At 46.0% G+C, this 19,007-nt stretch overlaps 1 protein-coding gene across 1 annotated transcript in view; it reads right to left on the bottom strand.

The window, feature by feature from the left end:
• Positions 1 to 19,007, bottom strand: part of Cdh13 (cadherin 13) — a 1,043,248-nt gene that overhangs the window by 83,738 nt on the left and 940,503 nt on the right. The window contains exon 9 of the mRNA XM_032888181.1: positions 3,263 to 3,445. Within this exon, the coding sequence (XP_032744072.1) occupies positions 3,263 to 3,445 (183 nt within the window). The remainder of the gene's footprint in view (positions 1 to 3,262; positions 3,446 to 19,007) is intronic.

Here is a 19,007-nt window from a genome sequence, read left to right as displayed (position 1 = left end):
AATAGTAAGTTACACAGAGAGAAACCAGTGCTTATTAAAAGCACAGCTAGTAAGATTAGAAGGCCAGGGCTCATCAGTCTTTGACCTTTGTCAAATGCTGTATCCCGCTCAGTACCATTAAACCCAGGGCAGGCTCCTGGCAGATATCTGAGCTGAATACTGGTGAGGATCCAGTACTGATAGTGTTGCACAAGCCAGAGCCCTTGAACCAGACCACTGACTCACTGCAATGGACACTTGCAAGTAAAATTGTGTGGACAAAAGGGTAGGGAAGGTTGCAGGGGGGGGCAGATATGAGGGTACAGGGACATGAGTGGGATTGGGGTGCATGATGTGAAATCCACAAAGAATCAATAAAGTGTTTAAAAAATAATAAAAAAAAATGTATCCTGTCAGATGAAATAAACAATTTCCTCATCCATCCAGGTGGCTTCTGGTCATGGTGTTTATCATCATCCAGTGCTGGTAAGTTACTAGCATCCTCTGTAGACCCAGAGGATGGCCAGGGCCATGCCGTCTCATGCCCTTACCCTTTTGAAAGCAGCAGCCTTGGATGGCCAGTGACAGGCTCTGTCACTGTATTATTATGGAGGAAGAACTGAGGTGACCCAGAGGTGGGGAAGGGCAGAAACCCAGGTTCTGTGTCTTCTAGAAACCAGGTGTGTCTGTGACCTGCCATGCTCAATGGCTCTAGTACTGATTTGATGTAGTTGCTGATGGGATTCTGTACTGGCTCATTTTTATCGTCCATTTTACCCAACACAGAGTCTCCAGGGAAGAAGGAACCTCTGCTGAATAACTGATTCAGATGATGGCCGCATCTGTGAGGCACTGCCTTCATTGATAACTGAGGCAGGAGGGCCCAGCCCACTGTGTCCAGTACTATCCCTAGGTCCCTAGGCAGGTGTGTAAGAAGGATAAGAGAGAGAGAGAGAGAGAGAGAGAGAGAGAGAGAGAGAGAGAGAGAGAGAGTCAAAGAGAGAGAGAGTCAGTCAAAGAGAGAGAGAGAGAGAGAGAGAGAGAGAGAGAGAGAGAGAGAGAGAGAAAGAGAGAGAGGGAGAGAGGGCAGAGAGAGACAGAGAGAGACAGAGAGACAGAAAGAGAAACAGAGAGATACAGAGAGAGGCAGAGAGATAGAGAGAGACAGAGATGGAAAGAGATGGAGAGAGACAGAGAGACACAGAATGATACAGAGAGAGACAGAGAAAGACAGTCAGGGAGAGGCAGAGAGATAGAGAGAGATAGAGAGGCAGAGAGAGACAGAGAGACAGGGAAATACATAGAGAGACACAGAGAGATATAGAGAGACAGAGAGACAGAGAGATAGAGAGAGCAAGACAGACAGAGATGGACAGAGATGGAGAGAGATAGGGAGACACAGAGAGACAGAGTAATACAGAGAGACAGAGATGGAGAGAGACAGGGAGACACAAAGAGACACAGAGAGATACAGAGAGAGACACAGAGAGACACAGAGAGATATACAAAGAGAGAGACAGAGATGGAGAGAGACAGGGAGACACAAAGAGACACAGAGAGAGACAGAGAAGGAAATATCCAGCTCTGATTTCTGTCAGTGATGGACTGAGACCTGGAAGGGTAATCTACCACAAGTCCTTTCCTCCCCCAAGCTACTTTGGGGCCAGTGTTTCACCACAGTAACAGAAAGGAAGACCAGTGTAGACTCCGGGGTAGGCAGGATAATGCTCCCATAGTTCTCAACTTGGAGAATCTACAGCAAAAATGACTTTGTAAATGTGGTTAAATGACAGACCCTGAGATGAGAGATTAGCTTGGACCATTCAGAGCAGACCTGATGGGACCGCACAGCTCTGTGGAAGAGAGAGCAGGCAGAAGGTGTGGTAGACAGGATGACAGACATCAAGGGGCAGCACCTGAGAGGCTGTGTCTGATCTGAAGATATTGGAAGGGCCCATGGTGGCCTCTGGAAGCTGGCAGCAGTAAGAGATTGGAATCTCCCTTTGAGTCCCAGGATTTACCAGTTCTGATCGCACCTTCAGTTTTGCTCACTGAGGCCCTTGATGCACTCATCTTTGTAGAGAGTCTCCTAGCACAGAGTCCTCTGAGCAACTGTGTCATATCAGTTCCAGAGCCAGTGGTCACGACAGATCACAGACAAAGGTCACGCACAAAATGTATGCTCACTGCTATACCAAACCGATACAGACTGGAAGTAGCTGGTACTGTTAAACATTTTACATATTTGTTCGTGAATTCCTCACCGTGCTATGGGCTGGACGGGCCCCCCCCATTCATGTCCTGAAGTCACAGGCTCCTGTGTGAGGGTATATGCAAGTGGAGGACATTTTTAGGAGCTAAGCTAGTCAGGGAATATTGCCTCTGTGAATGCGGGAGCGGGATCTCCCTTTCCAAGGCAGGGGGACAGAGTAAGGTGTCATCTATGCAGACACAGACAGCCACTTGAACTTGAATTTTCTGGGCACTGAGATTGTGTACTTCCAGACTGCAGAACCTCAAGTAACAAATGTGCATCACTAATCAGCCACCATGATGGCTGTCGGTGTGAACTGTCAACCTGGCAGAACCTATAATCAATCAAGAGATGGGGTTCTAGGCACAGCTGTGGGGGGATACTCTTGATTACTTTTTTTTTTTTTTTTTTGACCTGGGAGGACTTCATTGTGGGCGGGGCCATTCCCTAGGCAGAGGATCTAGACCACACAGACTGGAGAAAGGGGGCTGAAAGTCATACGTACATTATTCCTTGCCCTCTGCTTCCTGACTACGGATCACCAGCAGCCTCAAGTCCTTGCTGCTGTGGTGTCCACCCCCTCAACGATGGACTCTAAGGCAAAGCTAAACCCCTTTTCTCTTAAGTGGCTCTTGTCGGAGTTTTATTTATTTTTCAGTAACAGCCTCAGAAAGAAACGAAGGCAGCTATCCAGAACACGACTCCTTGCTACAGCAAGCAGAAAGGACCGTGACAACCATCCTGAATTATATGTTAGGCTAACAGTGGCTTCTTATACATAAGTAAACTGAGGCACAGAAAATGCGGGTAGGCGCTCAGTCAAGGGACTTGCTCTATCTTATTGTCTGTCCTTGTCTTAGAAACAAACAGGGCCATTGGCCAGCGAAGAACGTTCAAGGCAGGCAAGTCTCTAAGCCCCCAATGTTCCTCTCCGGGAAATGGTAGACTCTATCCCTGACTTTCTCAACTCTTCCATGGGGCCCTAAGTGTTCATGGGAGGACAGAGACGCCCCCGAGGGGCACCCTTACCTTGACCACAGAGAGCATGCCCTCGTTGGTCTGTGGGTTGGTGTGGATCTCAAAGCTCTGCCCAGGATTCCCATTGATGATGGTGTATGCCGCCCTCCATGCTCCTGTCGCGGGGTCATCTTTGTCTTCCACTGTCAAGTTGACAATGACTCCCACGGCTCCCTCCTCCACTGTGGCTTGAAACTGCAGACAAAGCAGGTAGTAACCGTTAGTGTCCTGAAACGTATCTAGCAGACACTGACAACAGAGCTCTACCTGTGTACGCTACACGAAGAATGCTACACATATCATCTCATTCAATAACATCTCATTTAGTAACAAAACCCACAGGAATTATAGCCAGGGAAAGCTGCATTCCACAAGTCAGCTTTCCCTGGACTCAGGTGAGGTGTGGGACAAACTTAGCTTATGCAGGGCACAGTGGAAGGATGTGGTCAGGTTAAGGAAGAGGTTGAGAAAACTGTGCCCTCTTCCCAGTTCTTTCTCCCTCTGCCTAGTTGAAAGCACACAACCAGTAGACCCCGGGGGGAGGGTGAAATCACAGGACAAAGAAACGTGGGCCTCCGGTCTCTCATGGAGGGGGCAGCTAGGATCCAGGAGCACTTTTTCTGAATGGCTGTGGGATAAGAAGTGAGCTCCCGTGGAGTGTGAGGCACTGCATGCATGTGGGAGTGGTTTGCTATGAAGGGTGCATGTGTGTCTGTGAGTGCATGTTGAGGTGGGTGTGACCTCGTGTGTGGAGGTTAGAGAACAACCTTAGCGGCCATCCCCAGTGCCTTTCGAGGCTGTGCCTCTTGTTGGTTTAGGTAAGACTGTCAGATGAGGGAGCCCGAGGGATCCTCCTGTCTCGGCTTCCCCATTGCTGGGTTATAAGGATCCAATTTTGGGTCTCATGCTTGGGCCACAGTACCTTACTGAGCGAGCTATCTCTCTAGCCCTTGTATGTGTTGTTCTTGCTGTTTTGCTTATCTTGAACTCAAGATGACTAGATCAGTGGATGGCGGGACTTAAGTAGAGGGCCTGGGGCTGGACCCATGATGCTTGCCTCCCATCCTGCCCCACCACATTCTGCCCTACTCTCTAATGAGGGGAATCAATCCCATCCTGCCTAGTTTCTCTCCCATAGGCTCACAAGACTATAAGACTATTTGCTAAGAAACACAGATGTTTGCAGCTGGGAGCCTCGGCTTTAACTGTACCACATCTCAAATACTTGTTGCGTGTGGGTGTGGTGGGAATCAATCAGTCCGTGAAAAATGAGCTGTCCCGCCGAGAGGGAATCTCATGAGCTATCTGGAGCACATTTCCCTTGAGCGGGAACCGCAAGGTATTGTTCTGGCGTTTACCTCTGACACACTCAGGTGGACAGTAATCTCTTTGCAAACATTTCATAAACAGGCACGACCAAGGAGCTGACAAGAAGAGGAAATATCCAGGAATTTCAATTAGTAGCAGTGAGAATCCAGACACGGTACGATGATGTCAAAAAGGCCTTGTGTTCAAAGAGGAGTAATTTGAGAAATGAGGTTTTGCAAACAGCCACTGATTCATTGACTTTTAAATCATTAATCATGAGCCTCCATATTGAGGCTTGGTTGCAGGGGTAGGGGGGATGGGGCGGGGATGAAAACTAATTTGTCTATGTCATCTGAACAAACCTGGGCAGCTCATAAGATTCTGGGGACGCCAGGATGGAACTTGGCTGTGGGAGGAGGACAGTAGGGGGTGCTGTCATATAGAAATGGCCCCAGGAGTAACTACTTTGACTCCATGCCTCTGACTCCTGTTTAAGGAAAAGTTACCGCCATCTTTTGTCCTTCCATTCCTCAAAGCAGACAGACAAACTAAAACTGAAGCAAAAACAAAAAGCAGACAGACAACCCCAAAACAGCCAGAAACCAAAACCAAAACAATCTACAGGATTCCTGAGCTGGAAACCATGTTGGTGGCTCTGAGGCCTACCTGCACAATAGATTCCCTTTGAGGTTGGATGATAATTCCTGGGTCCTATGCCAATTCAGTTGGTTAGGGATAGACCAAAGACTGAAGGAGAAGCCCAGATAATTCTAAATGCACAGACTGGGGTGAGAGACATGAAGGGTTCAAGTCTAGGTGTCAATGTCACTGTCAGCCCTTGTGGATGGGAGAGGCAGCTAGACAGTGCATCTGGGCTCTGTGGGGATGAGTGATGTCATTGACAACTTCTGTCTGCCGTGTGTTCAGGATGGGTGCTGGTGACACACAGGCTTCCTGGTCCCTTCAGATTGCAGATGAAGATGACGGAAAGAAGAAAGTAAAGGACCCATCCTGTCCCAAGCCCTACAGCCAATCAAGAGCCAGACCCTCTTGTTGAGTTTTAGCAAGCTCTGGAATCAGTCAGTCCACCTAAGGCCCATCACTCAGGTTAGTCATCTGGAATATCTACAGCAGGACACTGGAGCCCTGTCCCCTCTCATAGCTGTGGTCCTTGCTGTCCTTGTGATGTGGGCTCTTTAGGAAGCTGGAATGTGCTATGGCTGGAGCTCTCGAATTAGATGGAGAGGAATGTTATGGCTAACACATAATCAAGAGGATGCACAGTCAGAAGAGCTGAGTGTCTCAAGGTCAAGATGACATCACTATACAAATTGTGACTTGATGCAGCCGAAGGCTTTGGCGCCAGCTCCTCACGTGGTGCTCAGGGCATGGAAGGGACTCAGGAGTCACTTGTCAAATAAATGAATGGTCCTAAAGACAGGAAGTGGGAACAGAAGTGAGGGCTGAGGGAGAGTGGAGAAGAATTACACCACCCAGGAGAGGGACTGAGGGGCAGATTCATTGGCTGACACCTGATGCTCTACTCGCCTGGATATTCTAGAAGGCAGAGTTGGACTGATCTCTCTCATTCCTTGGTGGCTTTTCCATCTCTATGTGATGGCCAATTTTGGTTGCAACTTGACTACATTTGGGATCAATTAAAACTCAACCATGAGGGACTTTCCTAATCATATTATTTGAGGTAGGAGGACACAGTCTACATCTGAGACACATCTAGTGGTGGCTGACATAGAAGAACATGAAAGGAAACTTCTTTTTGCCTGCTTGCCCTCATTCTTGCTGGTGAGTTCCTCTATCTCATTGCTGAGGCAGACCTTCTCGGTTATTAGAACCAGCCTCTCTGGTATTCTAATGTAGACTGAGGGATCAGCTCTCTGGGAATCCTCCATGATTCGAGTACCAGATGGGGACTACTGAGTTATCAGCCTTACGGACTGAGCAACAAGATTCTTCACCTTTTTGTTTTGAGACAGCCATTGTTGGATTACCTGGACCATATCCAATCTAATAACCCTTTTAGTATATATTATATATATATTAAAATGGCATATAGTAATGTTATCAGTTCTCCTCTCACTTTGCAGGCAAATCAGAGAGAAGCAACCCAGACCCAGAAAGACAAACATGGTATGCGCTCACTTATAGGTGGACGTTAGCCGTGAAGTAAAGGATAACCACACTACAATCCATAGACCCACAAGCTAAGTAACACAGAGGGCTTGGAGGGGATACATGGATCTCCCTGGGGAGGGGAATTAGAATAGACTCTGTCGGTAGACCACGGGTGTGTGTTTGTGTGTGTGTGTGTGTGTGTGTGTGTGTGTGTGTGTGTACATGCATGTGCTCAAGCATGCATACACATGGGAACAGGAGGGATTAGGTAGGGGAAGGAGGGATGAGGGGAGAGAGGTGACTAGAACAGGGGGCCATTTAGAGTGCAATGTGGAAATCTAGTGCAGTGGAAACTTTCTGGAATCTGTGAGGGCGACTCCAGGGTTACCTGGAGGATGACTCCTAGTAATGAGGGACAAAAGAACCAAAACCTGCCATCTTCTGTAACTGGACAAGGCTCCAGTGGTGGGACTGAGACACCAACTCAACAACAAACCTCCCCAACTTTCCTGTTTGCAGGATGTGCTGGGGCTCAGAGCTTGTGAGTGGTCAACCAAGGACCAGACTAGCTTATGCTCAAGCCACAAGAGGGAGCCCATGTCTGATACTGACTGGATGGCCAGGATCTGGAAGTTGGATGGCTGAGACCTAGGGTAGAACCAAACATGACTGATTTTTAAAAGCCAATGAAATGATTCCTAAAGATAGTCTGCTATCCTCACAGATTGGTGTCCAGCCCAATCATCATCAGAGATGGTGATGGGCGCAGATGCAGAGACCCACAGCCAAACATCAGGCAGAGCTTAGGGAAGAAGCAGAAGAAGAGTAGAAGAGGGGAGGAAGGATTGTAGGAGTCACAGAAGTAGGACACAAGAAGGACATGGCCCACAGGGGCTCACAGAAATGGAGGTGCTAGGTCCTGTGGTTCTTTAGCTTTTTTACAGTAGGAATAAGGCCATCTCTGACTCTTTTGCCTGCTCTTGGGACCCTTTCCCTCATATTGGGTTGCTTCATCCAGCCCAATATGAGGGCTTATGCCTAGTCTTACTACACCTTGTTATGGTGTGCTGGTTGATATCACTGGGAGGCCTGCTCTTTTCTTAAGGGAATTGGAGGAACAGTGAATCTGGGGGAGAGGGGACGTGGGGGGAACTAGGAAGAGTGGGGGGAGGTGGCTGTGGTTGGGATATATTGTATGAGAGAATAATAAATAAGAGATATATCCATAGGCTCTCCATAATTTTTATGGCCTTTGAAAATTACATTTTATGGTATGAGGAAATTAATTACATTTTTCCTTGATTCTCAAAGCCCCCTCCCCACCTCAGAGCCTAACATTAAAATCCAGTGATGGCTGGAGGAGGGACAAGACCCGATGCTCAGAACAAAACACAGAGAGTAGCATATGGTCAGGTTTGAAGATCTGATGGATGGACCAGTGAGGTCACGAATTGATAAAGTCAAACCATAAGTCACAGGTGTGTGAGTCCAGACTGCAACTTCTCTCACAGTTGTGAGGTTTCTATGCCCGTTGCACCTACTGAAGGGGCTGCCATAGGACGCCATGTTATGTATGCAATCTATATGAAATGGGGAAAGAGATAGCCTAGAAATTCCTATGAGTATGTACTATGGACCTTACACACTCTGCGTGCGCTCGCTCTCTCTCTCTCTCTCTCTCTCTCTCTCTCTCTCTCTCTCTCTCTCTCTCTCTCTCTCTCTCTCCAGGGTTTCTCTGTATAGCCCTGGCTATTCTGGAACCCTCTTTGTAGACCAGGCTGACCTTAAACTCAGAGAAATGTACCTGCCACCCAAGTGTTGGAGTTAAAGGTGTGTGCCACTATGCTTGTCCTTACATGTTCTTAGAGATAGCTACATTTACCCATCATCTGCCCATGCATCCACGCACCCATGTATCCATCCATCCATCCATCCATCCAGCATCTAACCCTCCATGCATCTGTCCTTCCATTCATCTTCCATTCATCTTTTGTCCAACTACTAAACCTCCATCCGTTTACTATCCACATATTCAACAACTCAGCTGTCCATCTTTCCAGCTACCCATTAGTCCATACATCCATCTGCCCATCTTTTATTTATCCTTCATTCAACAATTCTCCCTCTGCCTTTATCCCATAGCCATCCAGAGATTAACAAGCAAAGCAGATATAGTATATTTCATAGTGGATTTATAGAACGGAAAGAGACACAGGTAGAAAATAAATGTATGGCTACAAAAAGATGTCTACTGGTCAAAGAGAAGCCACATAGTTCTAGGAGAGTCTGCAGCATTGTGCTGGTCGGGGCAGGTACCTGCACCAGTTTGAGGAAGCGCATGAGGGAAGAATTCCCTGAAAGTGAAAGAAGAGAAACCTTAATGAGGAAAAGGCAGTGAAAGCATTCACACCCGGAAGAGCAGGGGCAAAGGCCAGGCTACTGGAGAGGCTGAGGAGACCAGAGGAAAGAAGGAGGGTGTGGGCGGAATGCTGGGACTCCATTGAGAATCCCTTGACAATGGGCCGCAGAGCACTGTGGGTAGAGTTCGATGGTGCGGGATGTTGGGAGCTATCGAAAGGCGCATAGATTTGCCCGGAAGCAAATCAAGAAACTGGGTTATGTTCAAATACTCCTGAGAGAATTCTGAAAAAAAAAAAAAATCTTTAAACATATAAAAAAAAAACAGTTCAACACAGTTATACTCTTTGTTAAGACTATTATCTGATTCTTGCATAACCGTGAAGCCAGTTTCCTCAAGCATCCATTTAGAAACTCATTACTGCTTAATTAAATACTCATTCTATTAATTCTATTCAATGTTTTAACCCCATTATGTAATTCAAGAATGGGAAAATTAAATAGATTAAAATGAAATAGTACCATTTTACATTTCTATAGCCGTGTTCGCTTTGTGATTTAAAAACAATAGATAGGCATTAATTTACCAAAGCAGAGCTGGAGGACTTATGGATTGTAACAGTGCCTCGTTTAATTGGAAAAAAATAGATAAAGTTATTTTTCTGTTAAACTGTGTAGCAAATCAAATACCAGATGTAAAACACAGTTTTGCATAACTAGTGTGGGCCAGGGGGTGACTTGGGGCGATGCATGGAAGTCTGCAATCTCATTTAGTTCTGAGCTGAACTGTCTTACTCTCTTCCTTTGGCAAGTGGGCGAGTTTGCCATGACCATCAAAATGAGGTTGAATTGGCCACGGAGATCCTTATCAGAAAGATGGAGGGTCTGGGTTATTTTAATTTTAATTAATTAATTCTCGTGTGCAGATACACGTGCACATCCGTGTGGAAGGCAGAAGCCAATGTTAGTTGTTGTGGTTTGCATGAAAATGGTCCCATGTGCGCATATAAGGAGTGGCGCATAGGAGGTGTGGCCTTGTTGGAGGAAGTGCGTCACTGCGGGGGCGGGCTTTGAGGTTTCAGAAGCTCAAGCCAGGCCCAGTGTCTGTCTCTCTCTCTCTCTCCCTGCTGCTTTCAGATCTGGTTGTAGAACTCTCAGCTGCCTCTTCGGTACCATGCCTGCCTGGATACTGCCATGGTTCCCATCTCGATAATGAACTAAATCTCCGAACTGTAAGCCAGCCCCAATGAAATGTTTTTCCCTTATTAGAGTTACCATGGTCATGGTGTCTCTTCACAGCTATAGAAACCCTGACTAAGACAGGCGTCTTCCTCAATCGCTTTCCACTGTGTATTCTTGGACATATTGAACCTAAGGTTTCTTACTTCTCCCCAGGCTCCTTCCCAGGGACTTGAAGTTGATTCACACAGAATGACCGCTTTCCCCCATAGAATGGTCAGTCTGCATGTTAGCTTGGAGAGCCTAACAGTGCTCAGTTCGCGTCCCACCTGGAAAGCTGCAGGTCGGCAGGCAGCAAGAGCAGAGGAGGCCCAGGGTCTTGCCCGAGCCTGCAGCTGTGCAGAGAACTGGTTAGAGTGCTGACGTTGAACTTGGGAAGCCGCCACTCACTCAAAGCCTTGGCTTTGCAAAATTAAAAGATAAAGTATCCGGAATCGCTCTAATCCTTATTTATTTCTGAGGCTAAAGTCTGCGAGAAATCTAACCAGCAAACATGTTCGTGAGTTTGTGTTTACATAAAGGATATGGCTTCCGGGAGGAACCTAATCTCTCGTTCAGAGTCGAACGGGCAAAGACTGTGATTGTTCTAAGTAGGATAATGTGCATTGAATGAGCTTGGCACGCCACACAGTGCATATAGTAACGGCTGTGATGATGAGTTTGAAATGTCAATTTTCCATGACCTGGAACCACCTGAGAAGAGAGTTTTAACTGAGGTATTATCTAGGTCAGGTTGGCATGCGGGAACGGCTGAAGGGTATTGCCTTGATTATTAATCGATGTGGGAGAACCCACCTTAATGTGGGTGTTATCAGGGCTTTGGGCGATATAAGAATGAAGGAAGTCAGCTGAGCATGCGCAGATAAACGGTGGACTGGATATGCCAGCTGAGCATGCGCAGACCAATAGCGGCGTGGGTACACTCACTACACTGTGTGCTTGACCGTGGACACAGTGCTTTAAGCCCTTGCCTTGACTTCCCCACAACAGTGGACTGTAAGGTGGAATAACGGGCCAAATAAATTCTTTTCCTCCCTTAAGCTGCTTTTGTCAGAGCATCTGTCATGGGACTAGATGCTAGGACAGGGGATTAGAATTTGTTAGCATTGATAATAGGGGCAGACTATGACATGTGACATATAAATTCTTCATAGTAAATTGGACAGGGTGGTTCAGCCCCACTGCGACACTTTATTCTTCCCATAGTCTACTTTATAATGAGGTTACATGCATATGCATCTTATTTCTCTGTGTACGTGTGAACAAAGCTTTGTTCTCTTCAGTGATGTTTATCCAACACTTAGAGACATGCGAATCCTTGCTGGCTTCTAACAACAGACCCTCCATTGCCGGGGCTAATGATGCCGACCTACATTGTGAGCTACCTGGATTTCTTCTGCTATAATTAGCAGCCGACACAGGATGATGAGACACAGAATTCATCTTAACAAGTATCCACAGACTGTCCATTGCATGCCGAGGGTTCCGCCAGAAACACTGCAGTAAATGAGATGACAGTGTCCCTGGGCACCGCTTGCTTCATGTGTTTTACACAGAAGGCTATTTGCCATCTATACGTTCTAAAAACGTGTTTTCTGCTGTCACAGCTGTGGATGATTTTATTCTAGATGGATTTTAGGTTATATCTAATGATCGTTTTGGCAAACACTGGGTCGTTTATGTACTACATGTGGAAGATAATGAGTCTTGACCCCTAAATCACACTGTAGACAAGAGACAAAAGGTAAAACTATGCACCTTAGCATAAATAGCTATTACATAAAATGGAAAATATGTATATTTTTCTAAATAAAGGCCATTTTATCTTTCAACACCCTTCAGCTTTCCTTCAGAAATGATTGACAATACACATCAGAAAATATTGTGGGAGGGCTGGAAAGACAGCCAATCAGTAAAGTGACAGTCACGCAAGCATGAAAAGCTGTCAGATTACCAGCACATATGTAAAAAAGCTTTGTAATCTCAGCATATGTGTGTGTGTATGTGTGTGTATGTGTATGAATATATGTGCAGTATGTATATGCGTACGCATATGTGTGTATGAGTGTGTATATGAGGGGAATATATGTGTGTGTTTTGTAACAGAATGATCTTCTTGGCTTTAGTAAGAGACTATCTAAAATATATATATGTATATATATGTGTATGTGTGTGTGCATATGTGTATTTTTTTAAAGATTTATTCATTTATTATATATAAGTACACTGTAGCTGTCTTCAGACACACCAGAAGAGGGCATCAGATCTCTTTACAGATGGTTGTGAGCCACCATGTGGTTGCTGGGAATTGAACTCAGGACCTCTGGAAGGGTAGTTGGGTGCTCTTAACCGCTGAGCCATCTCTCCAGCCCACATATATGTATTTTTGTATGTGCATGTGTATCTGTGTGTATATATGTGTGTATGTGCATATGTATGTATGTGTATGTGTGTATGTATGTATGTATGTATGTATGTATGTATGTGTGTGTGTGTGTATGAGTGTGTATATGTGTGGGGTATATGTGTGTATTATGACAGAATGATCTCTGGGCTTTTGTAAGAGACTATCTAAAAAAAAAAAATAAGGGAAGCACCTGCATGTACAAATACACACACACAAAGAGAGACATGCATGAAATATAACTTAGAGAAATACATGTTTTTGAGCATCTGAACCGTGTCTGGCCATTTTCCCTCCATTTGAACTGACTTATCATCAGAGAAATCCATTAAGCACAGGGATGCTGGTGAATGGAGCGAGATACTGAGAGAAAAGCTAGATGGTCTTTTGTTCCAAGACAGCTTGGGAAATGTTCTGTTCTTGGCTGGTCTCCAAGCCCTGCTCCTGTTCCTGTGAGCTGTTTCTGTGGCCACCATCAGTGTCCTCTTCTCACCAGCCTCCCCCTGTGGGCTTCTCTGCCCTCGACAATGTGGTCACAGTGGGCACAGCCTGGTGGGTGTCCACAGGACTCACTGATGGTGGCTTGAGTCCCACAGATTTTTCTCTTTTATCCTTGGTATCTTACTAAGGGTCATTTACACTTTCTAAAGAGCAGGTAGAATAATGAGCTCCAAGAGTCTGCCTCCCCGGTCAGTGACCATCTTGTGCCTAGTAGATCATCCACGGGACTACCTGTCCCTGCTGCATTCGCATCTCTAAAAGACGAACTTTTCTGAAGGAAACACAATTAAAATCCTTTCCTGATTCCACTAGACCATAATTTCTACCAGTAATCATTCAGTTTATCTCCTGTCCCAGTGCTTCTTCTGTGCAAGATTTAAAACACAGTGTGTGTGTGTGTGTGTGTGTGTGTGTATGTGTGTATGTGAGCGTGTGCATGCACATATCTTAACATGCCACAGAGGGTATGTAGATGTTGCAGGACAACCTTCCGGAGCCCATTCTCTCCTTTGACCATGTGAGACCTCTTATGGAATTCAGGCCATCAATTTCAGTGGCAGGCCCCTTTACCCACTGAGCCATCCTGCCCCTGTAACCTAGTTTATGCATATGCATATTGAGGGATATATGAACCTTTTCTCTGGGTGCAAATCGGTTGTGAGTGGAAGAAGGTGAAGAAGCTGTGGTCCATGGGATTCTGCCTCTGCCATCCCACAGATATGAAAATTGTCAGGACTGGAAAAAAAACTAGAATAACTTTTTTTTTTTATGGAAGAAAAATCTCAAATAACATTTTTTCTCCTTTACAAAACAAAGTGAACACAGCATCAGAAAAGAAACCTAAGCAGTTGGGCAATGATTTCAAATTGTGTTTAAGGGAGCCAATGATGTTTGAGAGGTAGACCAGACATCCTACCTGCACAGCCAGGGTTTTCCCTCTAAATAACAACCATGGAAACTGCCCCCAGGAACCATTAATTATGCTTTGTTTGTTATAGTTCTTGCCTAAGATCTTGCTTGGTAAAAAAAAAATTGCTGCTAAAAAAATAAATCTGAAGATCAGTGCCTCAGGCAGCAAATATTAAACAGCAAACAGTGGAAGAAAAATAAAATGAAGAAATTCCCACAGAGCAAATACACTGTGTTCTTCCTGCTTCCTCCCATCTAAAGGCTACATTGGGCATTCTATCTAAAGGCTCATTCCAAGGACATGAGCACCCTTTTCAATTAAAAAGTTCAGCGGGTTTGGAGAGATGGCTCAGAAGTTAAATACTGGCTGCTCTAGCAGCGAACCTAGCACCCACTTGATGGCCCACAACTACCTGTAATTCCAGGTCCAGGGGATCGGGTGCCCTCTTCTGGCCTCTGTAGGAACTACATGTATATGATCCACAGATATTAAACAAAACACCCAAACACATAAAAATAAGTAAAACTTAAGAAATAATAATAATAATAATAAAAATGAAAGGAAATATACAAATGGATTTGTTCTTTTAACAAGATAATTTGAAAAGAGTTTAATTTTGAGGAGAAAGCAATTTTCTGTAGAGTTCTGCATGTGGCATCAACTTGAGTGTAGATGTAGAATGGGTAAACAATTGTATACATGTAATTGTTATATAAACATATATGTAGGTATACATGTGTATATAATTTTATGTATATTTGTATGTGTGTGTGTGTTGTACATGCCACAGTGCATGAGCAGAAGTCAGAAGGCAACTTGTGGGAGTTGGTTCTCTCTTTCCATTTTGCGGGACCTGGGTATTGAACCTGGGTTGTCAGGCTTAGCAGCAGGCTCCTTCACCCTCTGAGCCACCTCACCAGCTTGCTCTCAGCAATAACAACATGGTCTTCCTCAACTACTTCGGAGTTTGGGTCACATGGTTTTTCACGGACAGGAGGAATAGACTTCGCTTCGCTTCTCAAATGGGAAAATGCACAACTTTGTGTTTTACTTTGCTTTAACTAAGATGTAGAGGTCAGAAAAGTAGTGCTGTGTGCATTTATGTCAACATGTGGTTGCCTGTTTGTGGGGTATATGTGTGTGTGCATGTGTATGCACACGTGTGTGCCTGCGATGCAGTGTGTGCATGTGTGTCCATATATGAGCGTCTCTCTGTGTGTGGGTATACATATGTGGATGCCTGTTCCTGTTCTGGTGTGTGTGTTCATATGGGGGTGCTCCACTATGTTCATAGCAGCCTTATTTGTCATGGCCAGAAGCTGGAAACAACCCAGATGTCCCACAATGGAAGAATGGATACAAAGAATGTGGTTCATTTACACAATGGAATACTATTCAGCTATTAAGAACGAGAACATCCAGAGTTTTGCAGGCAAATGGATGGAACTAGAAAATACCATCCTTAGTGAGGTAACTCAGACCCAAAAGGACATGTATGGTATGTACTCACTGATAAGTGGATATTAGCCTGAAAAGTACAGAATACCCACGATACAATCCTCAGAACTCAGGAAGGTTAACAAGCCGAAGGGCCCAAATGAGGCTGCCTCAACCCCACTTGGGAGGCTGAAGAAAGCAGAAGGCAGAGGGAGGAAGGGACGTGGGTTGAAGAGGGGACAGGGAGGGGAAAAGGGGAACATGATCAGGTACTGGGGAAGGGGAACAGCAGAAAGAATGGAAACAGGCAACCTCAGGAGGTAGGGGGTGGGGGTGTGTCCCTCTAAAATGTACCAGAGACCTGGGAGGTGAGAGACTCTCAGGACTCAAAGGGAAGGGACCTTTGATGAAACGCCCTACGATGAGGAGAGGGAACTTGTAGAGTCCTCGTCCAGTAGAAAGACAGGTCATCAAGGTGGAGAGATGGGGTTGCCATCCCACAGTCAAAAACACTGAGCCGGAATTGTTCCTGTCTAAAAGAACTGCAGGGACAAGAGTGGAGAAGAGACTGAGGGAAAGGAGGTCCAATGACTGGCCCAAATTGGGATCCAGTTCAACGGGAGGCTCCAAGGCCTGACACTATTACTGATGCCATGTGTGCTTACAGACAGGAACCTAGCATGGCTGCCCCCAAGAGGACCAACAAGCTGCTGAACAAGTCCGATGCAGATACTTACACCCAACCAATGGACAGAAGTTGGAGACCCCTGCGGTTAATTACAGGAAGGCTGGAAGAAGCTGAGGAGGAGGGCAACCTCAAAGGGAAACCAGTAACCAACTAACCTGGATCCCCAAGATCTCTCAGACACGGAGCCACCAACCAGGCAGCGTCCACCAGCTGATATGAGACCCTGGACACATACACAGCAAAGGACTGCCTGGTCTGGTCTCAGTGAGAAGATGCACCGAACCCTAGAGGGACTTGAGGCCCCAGGGAGTGGGGAGGTCTGGTGGAGTGTGTGTGTGTGTGTGGGGGGGTGGGGACATCCCCTTGGAGATGGGGTTGGGGGGAATGAGGAATGGGATGAGGAACTGTCAGTGGGCGGACCGGGAGGGGGATAATGACTAGACTATAAAAAAAGATTAAGGGTAATTTTTTTTTTTTAAAGGGTATACCTCAGAGTGAAGACTTTGCCTAATCTGATTTGACTCCTGGACTATAGAAAAAACAGATGGGCTTCAAGCTAAATCAAGCTAAAAAAGTCAAGCTAGAAAGGCTTGCCACCTTTAGAAGACCCAAGTTCATCCAGAGTTCACAGACCGGTGGACCTCAGGGGGACAGCATCTATAGTCTTTAGACCCTGGGCTGGGTTTTTATTGCAGGCCTTGTTGATATTAATTAATATGCTGTAGAATCCATCATTTAAGTCACACAGTGGAATGAATTTTAGTGATGCTCAGACTTTCACAACCACCCAGTGTGCTTGGTGGTGGATGTCATTAATCCCAGCACTCAGGAGGCAGAGGCAGGTGGATTTCAGTGAGTTCAAGGCCACCCTGATCTACACAGAAAGGTCTAGGCTACCCAGAGCTACATAGTGAGACCTGGTCTTAAAAAACCCAAATCAAAACCACACAACCCCTCCAACCCCCCAAAACCCAAAAACAAACAAACAAAAACCAATAACAACAACGTGAACAACCAAAGCGGATACACGCCACTTTCTTAGTCAACGTTAGAACGTTCTCAGCTCCTCATAAAGAAACCCTGTACTCACTACCCCTATCCACCATCACCTTACTCAAATCTCTCTCCTCTAACAGAAGTCCACCTGCCTCCTGTCTCAGGTTTGCCTCCAGTGGGCTACACAGTGTGGCTTTGTGTGTCTGGTTTCTTGTATTTTCAGAGCTTCTTCAGGTTGTCACGCAGGTTCAGGCTTCATTCCTTTGAATGGCCAAAGGGTGCTCCATCAGACTCAACGAGGTATTTTATCTACACGTGGCTGCTGGTTTCTGGTTTCAGCATCCACATATAAGCAACACGTGCTGGTTCTGTGGGAGACCAACCCAGGAGTGTGTGCGCAGACTCTGTGTTAGAAGGCGTGTACATCTGGGTCATTGTAGGCACACACGTGGCCCCCTGCCTCACCTTTCATGTGTGTGGAGACACATGCTCTTGGCTAGTTCCCTGACCTGCCATCTCAGCTTTCACAAAATGGAAGACGATTTCTGAAGCCCCCTTTCCATGGCCACGAAGGATGGGAACTGCAGTTTTTGTGGGGTACTGATTGGGTTACTGCAAGCTCTGAAAGGGTCCCCAGAGCCTGTGGTGCCAATCCCCTTCTTGTACTGACAGCCGTCGAAGCTAGGGAGAGAACATCTTTAATCTCCCGAGCCAGGGGGAGCCGGCACACTTGGTTAGGCTCCTGATGCCAACGCCCCATACAAATAAGGACAAGAGAAACCTCTGCTCCTATTATGAGAGATTTGTACAGATTCATACTGGGAACTGATTTGCAGCTTCTAATTTGTACTTAAACCCCCGATGCCTCAGCCTGAAATCCATTGTCTCTGCACTGTTGGTTCCTGCTTCCAATCGCTCTCATGGGCCCAGTCGTAATTCCCACCGGCACAGCCACACACTTCTTCCTGAGTGGCTCACACACTCCCTAAGAACATCGGAATCCCACCGAGAGAAGAGATGGCTGAGCACTGTTCCCTTGGGAACTGGGTACCGCAACAGGAGGAGGACTGGCTGAACCATTCTCTCTCCTTTCTGGGCTCTGATCCCAGAGTGACTGTACAGAGTGCGAGTCTATGGGGACAGAGGGTCCCAGGGGCACTTGTTACACAGAGAGAGACTGGTTAGAAAACTGACTGTGTTTATTGCCATGGGATGCTCTATCTCCTTAGCTGGCCGTTTGCTTAATGTCTTCTGTGGTTCAATTTTTTGTGTGTGGTATATGTATGGTTTAATGTATGAGTACATGCATGTGTTGGTGTATGCATGCTTGTGCACATATGTGTATATGTGTGTCTTGCATATGTGTGCATATGTGTATACATGGGTGTGTGCATGTGTTGCATGTGTGTCCACATGTGTGCATGTATGTACATGTGTGCTAATGCATGTGCACACATGTGTACATGTATGTGCACATATGTATACATGGTTGTGTGCATGTGTGTGCACGTAGAAATATTTTCCTCAATCACTCTCCACTTTATTTTTGAGACAAGGTCTCTCACTGAACTCACTGTCTTGTGTAAAACAGCTGACCACTGAGCTCCATGCACCATCGTGCCTCTGTCCCCCAGTGCCACTGTGCCTCCCTTTTTGTGGAGGTTCTTTCTGGGGATCCAAGCTCAGGTTCCCAAATTTTCACAGCAAGCCCTTTATTCACTCAGCTATCTGCATGGCTGGGCTTCAGTTCTTCATCAGGAAAGTGGGAATAGTGAATAGAACT

This window comes from Rattus rattus, chromosome 17 (genome assembly GCF_011064425.1).
Source record: "Rattus rattus isolate New Zealand chromosome 17, Rrattus_CSIRO_v1, whole genome shotgun sequence".
Lineage (NCBI taxonomy): Eukaryota > Metazoa > Chordata > Mammalia > Rodentia > Muridae > Rattus > Rattus rattus.
Note: the sequence above shows the minus strand (reverse complement) of the source record. Positions and strands in the feature narration are given on the sequence as shown.